We start from the raw sequence: 17,643 nt of genomic DNA, 5'->3' as shown, positions 1-17,643 counted from the left end.
ACAAAACGTGCTCTCTGTGGTCGCTGCCTTTGCAAAAGGCAAAAGAACCTGCTACTTCTTTGTCTTTAAGAGGGTGCTAATATTCTGGAAAGGAAATTAAGTAAGAGCAGACAGTCTGGAAGCCAGACTAGTATGCAGGTGAAGTGAATTCTAAATACACTGGATTTGCACAAGAGCAGTCTCTCTGCAACGTGCTGGGTCTTCCAGTAGGTGCCTGTTATATATATATATCTTTTTTTTTTTTTTTTTTTGCCCTGCCCTGGATTCAGCATACACGTAGTAGTCTATCCATTTAGACCCTGAAGATTCACACACACACACACACACACACACACATGATTTCATTCTTGCTTATTTAGTGTATTTATAAACTTTGGTGTGTGGACTGGCATAGACATCTCACAAAGATTACAGTGCCTTTGTCTGCCTTTCACCCCCCCCCTACCTTCTTTATACACTTTTTTTTTTTACTTTATCATATCCAAAGTGGATAATGTTGTACACCACTAACACTGCATGACACATTTTGATATCTTTAGTTTTAGTATTCAATACTACTATCAGTGGCATTCATTTGTGTTCAAGTTGAGGCAGACAGAGCAAAAACAAAAGAAAAGAAAATTTGTAGGGCAGCATTTTTAACATAAATTTGTGTCTTTATGGTAGAACAGTCTTATACATGGTAAAGAACTATATGGTATTAAAGAAAAAAAAAAACACCCGTATAATCTGCACTGTAGGAATCAGACAACGGACAGCTTCAGACCAATAATAATTGTGCAGATTATCATGTGTAGTAACTGTAACTCTCAACAAGTACGATTCCGTATCAAACATACACAGATTCAATATCAAATTCAAGTTGAATGGTAGAGAGCAAAAACAACACGAGTGAGTAACATTAATGATCACTTCTACAATACTGTAGAATACAGAATATGCTTCACAGTTCACCAGATGCCAAAATGAACTGAAAGTTATCGCTGCTACAGCAATTTGTCTCAGAGGGTCTGAGCACACAGACTATGTTCACACCATTTCACCCAAACAGGGCACAGGTTGGAATCTGGCTTGGCTCACTGCCAACATCTCCAACAAACCACTCCCCCATCATATTTTTATCTTTATGTACTGTATGTAAACACTCTTATAGAGATGAAAGAGTGATAGTCACTATTGGGAGTGGTATTCTATAAATATCTTGGCAGCAGAGTTTTCCACTGCACACATTCTCATCACAGCATAATGAAAATAACACAATTGTAGGCCTACTGAGATTTCAGTATTACATTTTCTTCATGAAATTCTACAACTTACATACTGTAAAAATGGATATTTTGTGTGACAAATTTTTTGCAACTGACAGGGAAAGATGAATTTTGCATATTTTTAATCCTGCAGAATCCAGACATTAAACAACTGGATTATAGTGTGCAAGAATATTCATGTGCTTTTTTTTTTTCTTTGCGATAGCTTCTGGTTGCGTGAAATACATGCAAATTTCCACACTATGAACATTTTCACTTTTACAGTACATTGAAATATTAAAAATGAAGGGTCTTTCTGTAAATTTTCAAGTAAACATATACTGTAAGTCATCTCATTCAGTTTTGATTTAATCCAACAAAATAAATTAGATATGCATTCCTGGATTCCATTGATATTGTCAGCTAGATTCATCACGAATGGAATCTGCATAATTTCACTACAAATATTTTCATGCCAGAATATTTCTACAAACCAAAATATCCCCTTTCCTTGAACTCCAATTACTATTTCCCTGTCACAGCAAAATTGAATGCGAGCACATAATGATGAATAAATTCAATGTATATACACACTATGTACTTGTACAATGTATCTCATGCTTTTACTGTTATAATGTACAAAGGACCCACCGATTTAGGTGCAACAAGCATGAAATGTGCATGCATGTCATTGTACTACTGTATCAACTATCATACAAAGGCCTACAAGTACAACAGACATTTATAGTTGTACCAGGGAGGTGGAAGAGACACCACCTCCCTGGTTGTACATTGGACAATACTTCAAAAAATGCCATAACTACATTGTACAGTTGTATGTTTCTGATTTCTCCTCACAAAAAACAACAACATTGCCATGCTATTGTTGTAAGCCACATCAAAACACAGGAGTTATCAGTTCTATCAGTTAGCATGATGCATTCGATTTCAACAGACCAACCGACAATGACAATGTCAAAATGCACTCAAACAATCCATTCTGCTAAAGCACTTAGTCTAGGGTCTGAGTACACAGACTATTTACTCAAACATGGGGGGGGGGGGGGGCACACTGGTTGGAATCTGACTTGGCTCAGTGCCAACTTCTGTGGCAAGACCGCTCCTAGGTACATGTATTTTGATCTGCACGTACTTTCTGTAAACACTCTCAAGGGATTTTTTTTTCCAAATGTGATAACCATTGGGAGTGACATTCCTAGCAAAACAAAAGTATTCCATTGTAAACATTTTCATCACATGTAAAAGGTAAATAAACAAACTGAGCTTAAGTATGAAATAAACCTGTACATCATCATTATTTTCATCAATGAAATGTTACCAAAAGAAGCAAGAGTGATTTCTGTAAAGTTAGAAAGAGGTGTGTCTGCAGATTTTTCACTTCTAAACATTTTTCATAAACCAGAATGTGTCTTTTCCATGCACACCCATGAATCATCAGCAATAAGCAAGACCATTCCTCAATGTGTTTTTTACTATCTGCACATACTGTATTCTGTAAACACTCACAAGAGAATACCACCAAAAAAAAAAAAAAAATCATATTGGGAGTGGTCTGCTTTTTTTAAAGTAAAAAAAAAAAATATTCCAACCATTTTCATCACAGTAACTGTAAGGTAAATAACCTGTAACACAAACTTTGATCAATATGAATATAAATATGTACAACATTTTTGTCATCAATGAAATGTTACCAAATAAAGCAAGAGTGACATATGGAAAGTAAAAAAAAAAAAAATGTTGTGTCTGCAAAGTTTTTTAACTATAAAGTATTTTCATAAACCATAATGTTTCTTTTCCTGGCACACCCCAGAATCATCAGCAATCAGCATGACCACTCCCCTTTGTAATTTTATCTGCATACTGTAATGTAAACACTTGAGATATCAAAAAAAAATAAACATGTACAACATTATTTTCATCAATGAAATGTTACCAAATAAAGCAAGAGTGATTTCTCGAAAGGAAACAGAAGTTTTGTCAGCAGGATTTTTCACTACAAAATATTTTCATGAGCAAGAATGTCCCTTTTCTTTGCACACCCACGAATCATTTCCTCATCATGCCTCAGACTGCAGTAAAGAAATGAAGAGGAAATCTTTGAGTGATATTTTCAGAAGTCAAATCTGTTCTTATACTACAGAGCGCATGCTGTAAGATGACGATGTGAATTGCCATGAAGAAAGGATACCACCAGGCAAGGACTTTGTTTTTGCTATCTAGTACCAGCGATGTACATATTCTCATACCCAATTAATTATCACAAATGTTTGTTTTTTTTTCTTCTATAATTTCTCCACACTTCACTAAGGAGGTTTCAGACTGACTAAATGGCTCTGCAATGATCGAGACGTCCTTGCTTCAATTCCTGAGTCGGAAAGGGCTGATGCACAATCCTTTCCTGGGTGGACACTCTGATCACAACACATCACTTGTATTGTTGGACCCTGCATGTATCCAGTTGTAAACACTATGCTAAATGTCAGAATCAAATAATGATGTTAAATAAATTTTACAACTACATGCATATTGTGGCCAATACTTTTAATAAAATTGATACAGCTAAGCTGATACTTCAAAAGCAATAAAATGCACAAACAGGCAAATGCCGGGTACAATCTCAAACATGATTGGGAATTTTCGCGTAATGCGAGGTCACTTGACAATTTTGAGTGTAGCAAATACAGTACCCTGGTATGCATATCCCATATGGATACAACTTATACGCACAGAGACTATGATATAGCAAACCCTTTGATTGGTTAATAGCCAGATTCTCTTGTTATGGTGTGTGAACTATATATAGTGACAGCTACTCTCTGATGTTGATAAATTGGGGGAATATAGTCACCACAGAATAAAGTGTTATTTCCATCCTTCGAAAGCTTAACTGGTGGAAGCAATTTTGAAGTACAAAGCTTCAGATTGCTCAGGAAGAGATGGCACTTTCAAACATGAAGAAACATCAATTTAGGCACAAGTTCACCTGTAGAATTCTTTTGCACATCCACTAGTCCAGATACTGGACGATTTTTATATCCGCAGTCCCCACACACTCGGCACCCACCCAATGCGGCCAACCGCTGATTGCGACACTCCGCCAATTGGTACTCCCGAAAAAAATTCAGGAGGGGTGATCTTGTTGTGTAATACAGTGTACATACAGACACCATCAACGTACATCCGTACACACGCGGGCACACTACGAATACAGTCCAGGAAGTGGACTACACATCCACAGAAAACTGCCAGCTGTTTGAATAATTATAGCAAGTTGGAACTCCAGCTCTTGAAACTCCTTGCCAACATCAAGGAGTTATCACTGTACACTGCTGCATATCATCCAGAACAACACTGTGGGTCTTCTACACCAAGTCAGCTGTTTCCTGGCTCCAGACAGTCCAATGTGTTGAAAGTATCCATAGTGTAGTATTTTCCAGTTGGTGCATGCAGATGATGTGGGCACAGGGAGTGCAATAAGTACAGTGCAACTTGATCGGAACAACATCTCCTGGTATTGCATGCCATGCTGTCATGATCAAACGCACACAGATACCATTTGGAATACCACGTACGCTGTTCAGAAATGGTAACTCTCAGTCCAACCATGGAGCTATGTATTAGTAGCTCCATGGTCCAACTGTAATTCACTTCATGCACTCATCGGCCTGCAGGAAGACTATCAGCTAAATGTCCCTCTGTGGACATCAAGCTGAGGGAGAACCACGTGTGCAATTCAGAATCTACTTACACACTGACGCTTTCAGCAGAGAAATAAAAAGGGTGATAGATGCTCTAGCTCACAGCTTGAAGACACAAAATGGGTGATCTATCTCACCCCTGCACTTTTCCATAAACCATGCTATACATTACATCGCCATTTACACTGAAAAACATATGTTAGGAAACAATGGGTGTACTCTTAGTGTACATGTACCTCAGGCCGGCAGTAATAAATCAATGTATAAAAATAAATCAATGATAATAATGTGATGGAGGTGCATATGGTTGGATGTCAGCCTTGATATGTAACATTGCATGTAGTGCAAAATGGTGGAAGATTCACTGTTAGTAATAGTAATGAAGATGGCTTCATGCTTAGAACTACACAGTGACAAGGTGTTGTTCCTCGCTTCTTGCACCAGCCCCAGGCTCTGAAGGCATTTAGTTACTAGACTTCTTCAAGACTCTGGATGGCATTTAGTTACTATACTTCTTCATGGCTCTGTCCTTTCTTCTTCTTTTTTTCCATGCTTTTGAGAAATTTGCATTAAAATATGTATAGAAAATAAGAGTGATTTTTAAAGTGTTCTTTTTTTCCCCATCAAGTCACTTCTTGAAAACAATGAAAAAGTATGTGGACCCAAGTATGTACAATTATTTTGCTGATTAATGGCTTTACTTTTTCGTGCCACTACTTTTAGCCGAGTACACTATTGTATTATTGTTGTACAATATGTACGTTTCTGGCAGATCACAGTGACAGGGGTTCAGCCATGTCTGCCCTGCTCTTTATCCCCTACAAATTCCTGTTATGCAGAATGAAGGCTAATACCTCATCACCATGGACAGAACTGCACGTTAACATAATTAAAAGAAGTTCTGCAGAGCAGCAGACGAATCATGTTAGTCTATTTTGGGAACAAATCAGTGGGATTGCTTGATAACAATTCAATTATCAATGTGATGATCATACTCTAAATGACATCTGTGTCAGCTAATCTTAGCACTAGACACCGAGGACCAAAGGAAAAAAAAAAAAAAAAAAAAACTACACCAGAAATCATTCATTTCTGAGCAACAATAGTGACTTCAGATTTTTATGATGTGTGGGTACCAGGTACGTAAAAGAAAATGAAGACAGACTGGAAATAGTGTTCAGGAGATCAGGGAGGACCAGTAGACAGTATATGAAACAGACCACCACAACTTGTATGCAGATCTGCATTATTCTTTCCACCTTCCCTACCTCCCTTTCATGCCAGCATTACTCCATCTAATCCAATGCCAATACAAAATAACCCCTTTCCTTTCCACTATACAAAGTTCTGTAATGTGTCATGCTTGTGTCACAGTATCCATATACAGTTTTAAAAATACTAGCAAGGTCATTTATAATAGGAAATTTAATAAGCTTTCTAATAGCCTCTAGTCTACATAAGACTACAAATGATGAAACCAATTATACTTCATGGTGGCACATTGGAATGCAGCCAAACACAGACATTTTGTTTTCTACTGTAATACAAAATGCTGGAACAATATCAATTATTCTAGATAATCAAAGGCAATGCAACTGTGACAGACCAGTGAAAACTTCAGCAAAATAGAGAAATGATCATTATTGCAGGGCTCTACAGTATTTTTCCTTGTTTTTAACTTGTCTTTTATGGGTGGAAATCTGCTTGGAAGGAAAACCTGTTTTCCCAAAACTAAAAACAAGAAAACCCTAAAAATAATCATTTTGCATTAATATCAACCACAAAGGACTTTTTTACATTGTCAGTAATTTGTTAGCTTGAATATGGGGCTGAGATACATGTATAGTGAAATATACAGAATCACATACAGTACTGATGTTTACTTTGTTATATTTTGCTTCTTTTGTATTATAAAAATACAGCATCCACTGATCAGTACTCCAGTCTTTGCACCAAACAAAATCTTATTTGTAGAAATCAAGGTTCAAAACTAATTCAAACATCAGCTACTGTCATGCTTCAACCTTGCTGATCTACAGAAGGAAGTCTTGCCAAATTAAAAATTTCTCTTTCGTTTTCTTGACTGATATTATCTGATAAGGGCATACTTGTAATCTATGTAGTATGTAAGAGTATACAGCAAATTATACCTTGATTTACCTTGATGTTTAATACGTATTTTTTATAAGTATACAGACTTTATTTGTCCCTCAGCATCATCTTGGGTCTTGAAGAAAATAGTATCATTGTACACTAAGTTGCTTGAGTAGGGCAAGTACATCACAGGAAAATGACATCCGGGTCACAAGAATGTGACCCTACAATAGTATGTATTGTACTCTTTAAAGACATACTTTAATATTTAATAATCCTTTTAGAAATACAAGTATCTAGTTTGAAAGAATGGCACAAGGACTTTTAAACTTGCAACACAGAAGTGACAGCAAACAGGCAGCACAGATGTACACCAAGTTGGTCTGCAGTATTTTTCAATTGTACAATTGTACGTATAGGCCCTACAATATGTACCTGTACATGGAAAAGTCCACTTTCCATCATGACCGCTTAAACATGCAGCACTTTCCATTAATTAGCACTTTAATTTTCACTGCATTGTTGTATCTGAATCGACAGACATCTATTCCACCAATAATCTGTCTACACTGCTATTTTTTTTCCAAGTTGATCGGCAAAGTAGTGTATATCTGCAATTACAACATAATTTAATACAAGGCAGCAAATAGATGTGAATAAAGCAAATTCCCATGATAATCAACATCATGTCCTATCACTCTCAATGACTATCACTGACATTTTGACCAGTCATTCTTCTCTGATCCTGTATAAATGACTCCATCTGACACATGAGTTTATTGATACATTGTATGCCCTACCGCTTCATCTCTGAAATGAAAACGCAGCATAAAATGACCAGCAGCAAGTGTGGACACATAATTGTAGCCTACACATGATGCCATGCTATAGACATCTACATATCAACTGTCCCTCTCAATGTTCCTTTCTTTAACCCTCTGCTCTGTCCGCTACATTCACTTCTTGTCCATCTGTACATGAGGTGAAAGTACACCTGTAATTTACTGTATGTGTGTTTACAATTTGGGCACATTTGAATCACTGGCACAGAAATGGTATCGTTTCTAAAATGTTCAAGATCATAAATAAGGTCTTACTGTTTTACTGTGTTCTCACCTCCATCTATTGACCCCTTTGCTACATGAGCCAGCAAACCAGGGATCAAGAATGTAGATACATCTGAATCCATTTGCGCCTTTAATGCCTTCCTTCAGAGCTGGATTATCATGTAATCGAAGACCTTTGCGAAACCAGTGAACGAGGCAACCACGCTTTTCCGAAGACCGCTTACGCTTTGGCATTGCAAGGCGTACTTTACTGGCGATAACGAAAGGTTAATCTAGATCCCAAGGAATCTAGAATCAAGTCCCCTTTTGTAGTAGAATAGCAGAATGAAGACAAAATGTCACAATTATAAGTTCTAGGTTTATTAGTTTTGTGTCTTTCCAGTGGCAACAAGAGCTAGACTGATTCAGAAAATATTGGGTCAACGTGACCTTGGGCTCCACAGAGCATGTAGTCGCTAGATCTCTCTGGAAACGTCTCTCAGTTCAGACAACTGGAGGTGATGGGTTGGGTTTTAGACTACAAAGTCTAAAGCTTGTAGACCCTAGTCTACAGAAGTCAATATCAGTAGTGAATCTCTCTCCTAATCTGTTAATAAAACTATGTGCTCACGAGAACAACCGATCAACCGGCACGAATTTTGTCGAAATTCTCGATGCACAGCATCATGAAGATGTAACGAAGAGATTCCACCGATGTCGACATCACACTATGTAGAAACCAGACGACAGCCTGGAAAATCACTGGTTCCTTCGACCACAAGAACAATATGCTTCTGTCACCAAACTCCAGCTGTCATGTCGTTTCTCCCTCGGTGAATTAACCGCAAAGAGATTACGAAGATTCACAAACAGATCTGACAATTTGTGGAAAATGACGAGCGATGTGCGATAGAATATGCACTGGTATGGCGTACAGAGTTCCTCTTCGTAAACGGCGTTGGTAATGTCGCATTACAATATTGCATGCAGCGTTGTATGTTATGAGAACGATTCCATACGGTGATCATGCATTACATGTCCAGTCTGCGCAATGTCGATCGTCAAAGCAAAGCACATATCAGGCTGCTGGCGACCAACCGCGGTGCCAGCATGAAAAGCAACGTGACCCAGAAAAACTGAAAAGGGCATGCTTGCCATTGGTCCGCAAAAATTGCATACTAATGAAGTCACGTTGCATTTTACATGGTATGGTGGCGTCAAAGAGGACGAACAGCATCGAGTAGTGGAAAATATTTTGTGACGAAAAGGTGTACTCTATAAGGTATGAACGACGGGGAGGTGGGAGGCGACCAAAAGTCAGTGATATGATAGCAGAAGTAAATCATGATTGTTTAAAGTAATGATCATAATGGTTTATGCTCCCACGCTTCCGTCAGAATAACGTCTGAGATTCAATTTTCTAGAAAGGTACAGATTGTTACACTGTGCTGTGTGTATTACGTGTTTAGCAGGGGGTGGGAAGGAGAAGAGTTTAGGCTAGAGAGCAAAGATAAATAATGTGTGCTTTTTATGAAGCGTCTGGAAAAAGAAAATCGATGGAAGGGGTATGAATGATTCCTCTCGGTAGGTCCATAGGCGTGACCATAGGGTCTCCACTCGCGAAGGAAAATTAATATGAACCAGCAAACTTCCCATAGTGTGCGATTTCCACAAATGAGGATTTGGGGATCGGAATCGGCAGCCTCATTTTATGCATCCACCGAGAAGAAATCAAAATGCTTAGGAGCAAGGAACGGGTCCACCGTCTGTCTCCTCCATTTCGAAGGAATATTCAAACAGGAGCCTTGACCATGTTCACAACTGTTGTCGCAGATTAGAATTATTGAAATACCGTCCCGATCTGGAAACTGCCAATTCGTCTAATAATGGAAATACTATCGTACTTGATAGCTCCATGGTCTAATCATGGAGCTACCATTAATGTCTAATCCCACTTTGCCGAATTCCCATGCCTCATTTGCATGGTCTTATCGTACTTATGGTCTGATTCTGTTTCGTCTGCAACCAGTTTGTCTTGTTATAGCCATTAGGTGTAATGACACTTGACGTAGTTATATTATGCCCACATTTTGTCTATAACATTCAATTGGTTTATCGCCACTTAGGCTATCTACCAGTCCGTCTAATCACCTGTTTGTCTAATAGTCAATTCGTCTATAAATCCCCATTGGTCTACCACCCATATTGTCTGATTACCATTTCGCCAATAACGCACTTGGGCTCCACCCACTTTGATTATTCACATTATTCATCGCTTAGTCTATAATCACTCTGCAAAGCTTCGTTTAATTTAGTTACTAGTTGGGCTACTGACCAAATGATCTATGGCCACTCATAGTCTATAATGTACAAGAATAGTCTATACTGGCCAATTAATCTAATGCACGATGGGTCTCGTGTAATGTTAACTTGGTCTAATCTAACGGCTAACCTGGTATTGATATTGTAATGTAGTGTTGACAAGTTGTAATGTAGTGTTAACAAACGAAATTACCAAATGGAGACTCAGAATGATCGTTATGGAGAAAATTGTCGTACACCCAGGGATTATAATTTATCTATCATTGCATTCTTTTTCTCATCCGCGAGAAAAAAAAAAGCCAAAAAGTTAGTGATTCTAAAACGATGATGCATGGCACAACATTTAAGATATTCATTGTTCGTGATATATACAGCAGCAGTATAATGAAAATCGTTATCGCTGCAATACAAAATAAAGCTACAAGTTTCATAGGTTTATGTAAGACCGACTTATACCATCCTGCAATGGTGCCGCCGCACAATACTCTCGCCGAACGCGCATACATAGTTTATGTTTTATGTTAAAAACATATATTTACATGTTTAATATGATACTAGTAGATTATAGGCACGTTGATTTTAAGACAAAAAAGTTAAATCTATATTGTCTATATCTGGACTTGCAATCTGCACGAATCTGCACCGTATTACCATGCGATGTGGTAATTAGTCGAAACAGTGTTCGGACAAAATGACAATTAGATGAATTGGCTTGAAGACCAAATGAAAATTAGACCTATCGGAATTAGACGAAATATAAATAGACCAAATGAATATTAGACATTGTGAAATACAGACAAAATGGCCATTAGAGATGGTAGACCAAACAGCAATTAGACGAACTGTTCATATGTAACCTAATTGAAAAATAGACTAAGTGAGAATCATACGAACTGACACTATAATATAGACCAAAAACATTAGACGAAATGGGGAAAATTACATTATAGACAAGGTGGACATTAGATCATTTAATCAGTGGACGAACTTTGATTAGCTAAGTGGGCATTGAACGAAATGATGATGAGACTAAAATGGTCATAAGACCAAGTTGACAGTGCCAGCACCTTAGACCAAGTTGACGGTACACCAAATGTGCCTAGTCATATTGGTGTTAGACGATCATTAGGCCAAGACCACAACGGATCCTCAAGGTTAGGTTCATCCTAAACACCACCACCGTTTTATGTTATTTCTTTATCAATCCATCTATTTTACGGACAGTTGATGAAGACATGAATGCCGAAAGCTTCAAAAAAGTCAATGCTCCTGTAGCATTCTTTGTCATCATTGATTTTTATCACACCTATAAAATGCTCCAAAAAAAAAACAACAACAACAACAACAGAGAAAGAGAGAGATGGGGGGGGGTGGAGGAAGGAAGGGGCGAGATGGAGAAGACGGAAGTTTTAAGGCAAGTTGCCTATCATAGTCTTGTTAGTGCAGTAATTAGTCATTTTAGTTATTGTTTAAGAGGAGACTGCAAACTACAAACTCAGCTTTTCAGCCGTTCATTATTATTTTCTATAAATTTTTATTCTGTATTTGTTGGAAAGTCATATCTAATGTATTTCAGTTCACATGCATCCGCAGTATAATTACAATGTTGTATTGATTTTATGTAATTATGTGTATTTAAATGTATTTGATTTGCAATTGCATTTTTTTTAAATGAAATAAATGAAATGGAATAGAAAATATTTACGAACCAAAGCTCTAGAAATCACTGTGTATTGTGTGTCACACCATGGAGCTCCGGGGTATAGCATCCATTTCTCTTTACCAACTGCTGGACAAAGCAATGAGAGACTACAGACTTCACGTGTAACCACTCTTATCTTTGATGACAAATTTGAAGTCAAAATCCTGGTAGTGAGAAGAATCGCAAGAGAGAGTTAAAGGGACTGTACAGTACTGGTTAAGGTGGCGATTCATGTTTTGAACATTCTTAAGTGAGATAATGAGAAACCTCTTGTGAAATATGAAAGAGCACGTAATTTTAAGAAGGATTCAACGTTCATTTGACGAAGATTGGTTTTCAAATGTCTGAGATATCCAAAAAAGTGATAATAATAAAAGGCGACATGCCACAACTTTATTAGGATCTCTTTGTTTCACATTGTTTTTTGAATATCTCAGCCATTTCGAAACCGATTTTCATCGAATAAACTTTTGATACCCCTTAGAATCGCATGCTCTTTGGCATCTCTGTGGTTTCTAAATATCTCGCAAAACGTTAAAAGCTAAATCCTCACCTCGACTAGAACTGTACACACCCTTTAAATGATTGTATACTAGTATAGTGCCTCGCTGTTTTATTCATTGTCGAAAATCTCAGATTAAATGGATAAAATTTATCCTTCACTGTAAGTTATTTTGGAGTTGATTGTTATAACATTGGAATGATTTCTGTGTGATATGATTTCTTACGTATACCATACAGACGTAATGGGGTATATCCTCACCCAAGCTACCTCGCATACCAAATCTGTATGCAAGGTTTGTAATACATGTTGAGCAATGTAATAGAAGCTAGTAAAACTTTTTAATGTTATAACTTTCTCCGCATCTCTTTTTTCCCCATTACTCTTTTCCTCCATTCCCTCTTCCGCTCCTAATTATTATGCTCAAACCTCCTTGCTCAACACATTGTCGATTGCCACACAACACTAGCAGTGATAACGGTTTGCGGTTGTTTTGACGGTGTGGTTTCCAGTCAAAACTCAGCTGTTGCATAGCATTGTGCTAAGAAGAATATTATGCTCCATGAAGTTCGTCGTGCGTTTTGTGTGTATCGTGTGCTTGTGCTTGTGTGATGGTGTGTGTCCGCAACTTTGCGTTTGAGCGTGTGCGTGCATGTGTCCCTGTGTGAATCCCTATTCTGTACACTGAATTATTCATGAGGTTTTCAAGAGTACGTGGCTACGTGCACGCTCGAACGAAGGGAATTTCGCTTTCATTTGTTTCAGTGATTTGGGGCTTGTATTTCCCTTTATCATTGTTTATTTTCCACTAAATGGTTCATCATCTCATGTTTGAAGACACTATACCAAGCAACGGAAAATTTCAAGGATAGGTTATTTCATATCTCGATGTTGTTTAACGGGATGGTATAGTTTGGGTTGAGATGGGGATTCGGTTTTTAATGAAAGTGTTGTTTGTGTCCCACCTTTTGTTTGTTTGTGGATATCTCAGCAACTTCAAAACCAATTTTCATCAAATAAACTTTTAAATTCTCTTAAAATCGTGTGCTCTTTGATATTTCATATAGGCCTAAAGGCTTTCTAATGATATTATCTAGCAAAGAGTTAAATCTGAATCCCCATCTCAACCAAAACTATACATTCCCTCCAAAATGAGATGCGTATTTGAATAGACTTCAATAGTGATACATTGTAACCAACAAAAGAGTGTTATGAAGATGTCATAAAGTTATGAAACGATAAGAAATTTATGTCATTTAATTTGATTACTGTCTTTACACAATAGACATATCAATATAACAGTCACAGTGGATCAAATAAAAGAAGTGTACTGTATAATGACATGGGCTCACGAGACTGCCATATCCCTTGCACCATACACGTCTTTAATATTCCTCTTTGGACTTCAAAAACAGGAGAAAATCATCGGTATAAAATTGTGCTTTAGTGCTTCAGCGGATCAATCATGGGGTCATATTTTGTCGAATTATTAACAAACGATAATGAAAATCAGTGATGATAATAAATAATGATAACAATGAAAATGAAAATATTAATGATAATGATAACAACAACAATGATAATAAAAATATATGTGATGATGATAATTGTAATGATACTGATAATGATGACGATAACGACACAATGATAATAAAAAATGATTGTTATTATCATTTTCATCATCATTAATATTGTTATAACCATGCATATTAACATTTTTGGTAATATTTTTTTTTTGTGTGTGAACAAAACAATGGGGCTTGCGAGGCAATGGCAATATCATCACCTTATCTCATTGTTAAGTATGATATGCCGGTATAAGCTGTAAATCATTTACAATAATAGTGTTCAGGTCAAAATAGCTTATTGTCTTGCATCTTACGTACACATTCAAGTCTTTTAATTTATTACATCCCATGGACGTATTAGCAGCGAATCATTTCATTTTACTATATATAGAATTCACCTGCAGCTGCTGTTCATATAACCATGTAATTTGCGTATCAGTCTGAAAGCACTGTGATATTAATACCACACTTAGCCATTATACAGATGTGGCAAGCCCCAGGCAAGCTGTCTGATCATGGAGTTTTGAAATACGATATTTTTTAACACTATAGACTTCTTGTTTGTTTTTGCGCCACAAGGAGTCAAAGTATACATTAAACGTATAATACCGTGGATGGAGCTCAGTCTAGCTCCATGCGTATTGAGCTGGTATATCACCTTCCCACCTCCCTGGTATCACAGTGGCGCCATATTACCACCAAACAAGAGTGCTGAACCTCTGTCGATCCTTCCCCTTCTATTTATTTTGCATGGGGTCGGAAGGGATCTTGGGAATCACCTTTTCATTTCATTTCATTCATGTTTTATTTTCATTTCCAATCAATATACATAGGTAATACAAACGTCAAATGATAACATATCTTGTAACATGTAATACATCTTGTTTCATTAAAGACTTGGGGGAAGTGAAAATTGAGGGGCTGCTAAAAAGCGAACTTGTATAGTGCAGTCCCTTCACTTACTCACGGGACATTACTTCAATACATTTTTGTATAGCTTACAAAACTGTTCGTACATGTACCGAATAAGTTAATCATTAGATACTTTTCATTACCATGGGGGCTCTATATTGTATCTGTCATGGGTACATGTACTTACATGTACTCTGCCTTTTTCTTTTCCTTTCTTCCCCACTGATCATAAAAGGCTATCAGTTCATATCTGTCTGTGAAGATTTTATTGTGTTTTTATTCCTTGATAAAACAAACACACATAGGCCTACACACAAACACACACAAAAGAATGCAACCTGGCGAGAAGTCAGATCAGGACTCACGAATTTTATAAGGACGCCACAGTAAAATTTTCACCTTCCTAGCAAGCCTAGCAAAGTGGTGAGCCAATAGCTCCGTTGGTGAAGTCCCTGAATGCTATGTTGATGATAAGTAGTGGGAGAGAGCGACAACAAAGGTCGTTAAAATGAGGTTTGCAGATTTTATAGTAATCACGTGTTGTTTGCATGGCATGAGACCTACATAAGCCGAGGACGATGCTTGTCCTGCAGTATAAGCTGGAAGAAATTGTACTGGTAATATGCTGCCGAGAGATAAAGTCACATGCATGTTATTTTTATGCAGAGCAGCCGTTCCCGTCCAGAGATGAGGCAATAATATGATATGCTCTGACAAATCGACTTCACAAAGTGACATTATTTTACATGACTCACAGACCCATACATTGCGAAATGGGAACAACACTCCCTATTGTTGTTCATTCAATCTGACTGTTTCAAACAGGCACTTGTTATACCATGCACAACTCAAATTATGAAACATGTATTATTTCTCGGCTATACAGAAAATCAATCAATCAACCAACAAATCAAATACAAACATCCTCTCAGTTCATCAGCCCACCCATATCAGCTCCCCCAGTCCCGCGAAAACAATGATAAGAGAGCACATAAACACAAGGCATTGTAAATCTATCTGTTCCCATGTCTCAAACAAAAATATGAATACAATAACGTGCTAAAAATAGCTGCGAGACGCGTTGCAATGAACGTAAACAGAACGAAGCAAATATTGTCCTCGATATGTGAACCGGAGGCGAGACTTTACTCGTCAGACCATAAGGTCAAAGTCTCAGTTTGCCTAACATTTGATGTTCTTGTCCCATGATCAGAATATTACCTCCATCTCACCCCCCCCCCCCACACACACACACACAAACTCGCAGAGTCCGTTGATCTCTAGAGTCGGGTGGGGTTTTTTTTTTTCTGCAGTGCCATTCAAATAAAATGATGGTGGTGCACATAAGTCCTGCTGCATTTCATAGTCCCCATTTACGTCGAGCATTAATAATTGCGCTGTTATAATAGGATAGGACTTCACCACCACATACGACAACCATTATGCGTCAGCATACGCATGACATGGAGGTCTCACTTTTTCAATTTGTATGTCCATGTGCAATAATGGCATCAAGTGAAAAAAAAAAACAACCCAAACAAACATGAAAGTCATCGCGGTTCAAAGATTCGCGCTGGACAATACATTGAGAAACCACTTATAAGTCTGTGTATATGCATAAATTGAAACATTACTTAAATTCAATGACTTACTGAGTACGGGTATACAGTGTGTCCCTTGACCCAATTTATCGCATGCGGGGGCATCGGGACGTCCCAAGGGCAACGTATTAGTCTTTGTTTTCGGACCTCATTCATGTTACACGTGGCATGACGGAAAACCGGAAAGACGATGTGCAGGTGCCTATGAACCCCCAGGTTGCGGAAAGAGCATGTTTGGATATATTGAATGGGAACCAGGGAATGGCTCGTAATATCTGATGTCATATTCCTTTCAGATACTTTCCACACTACATCAGATCCACGACAGAGGTATCAGAGGGGATTAGTCAAATGACCGTAAATGGTGGTTAAGTCATAAAACATGTCAAATTTGACCAGTTTATGATATTACAAAGTGACAAACCAGCCTAAAGAGAGCGTCAAAGAGGCAAGTGTTGGTGTTAAGGAAAGCCGTATGTTTTCTTCTTTCGTGCTAAATTGAATAATGTTCTTGCTTCTTTGCATGTTTGAGATTTAGTGAAATTCGTGTGTTCTGGATCCAGAAGGTGGACATTAACGTCAACAGGAATGCGAGTGACCGAATCTCCGCACATTTTTCTTTACAGTGGAAAGGAGAGATGGGGCCAACAAAAAGATTTGCTTATACGCACCTAAACTATCTGGAAGAAATTCTAGTAAATATAGCAGTAACAGCAAGAATTGGGCGTAGTGCGGCAGTCTTTGTTGCCTTTCGCTTGACGGCTACCTTACCTAATTTGCATTTGCCTATTTACGGACGCGGCTTAATGCATATTCATTATTATGCCTGTTGCCGCGACTCGCGTTTTGTAACGTGTATGGGGAAATCGTAAGGTACTGTATTAGTATACTTGGGTGACCCGCACCTCGTCATAGTTAATGTTTGCCCAT

At 37.8% G+C, this 17,643-nt stretch overlaps 1 protein-coding gene across 1 annotated transcript in view; it reads right to left on the bottom strand.

Annotated features, from left to right (window-relative positions):
* Window positions 1–9,060, bottom strand: part of LOC140228623 (cryptochrome-1-like) — a 31,243-nt gene extending 22,183 nt beyond the window's left edge. Inside the window, exon 1 of the mRNA XM_072308869.1 lies at window positions 8,177–9,060. Coding sequence (XP_072164970.1) covers window positions 8,177–8,361 — 185 coding nt within the window. The 5' untranslated portion in view covers window positions 8,362–9,060. The remainder of the gene's footprint in view (window positions 1–8,176) is intronic.
* Between the last annotated feature and the right edge of the window lie 8,583 nt (window positions 9,061–17,643).

This window comes from Diadema setosum, chromosome 5 (assembly GCF_964275005.1).
Source record: "Diadema setosum chromosome 5, eeDiaSeto1, whole genome shotgun sequence".
Taxonomy (NCBI): Eukaryota; Metazoa; Echinodermata; class Echinoidea; order Diadematoida; family Diadematidae; genus Diadema; species Diadema setosum.
Note: the sequence above shows the minus strand (reverse complement) of the source record. Positions and strands in the feature narration are given on the sequence as shown.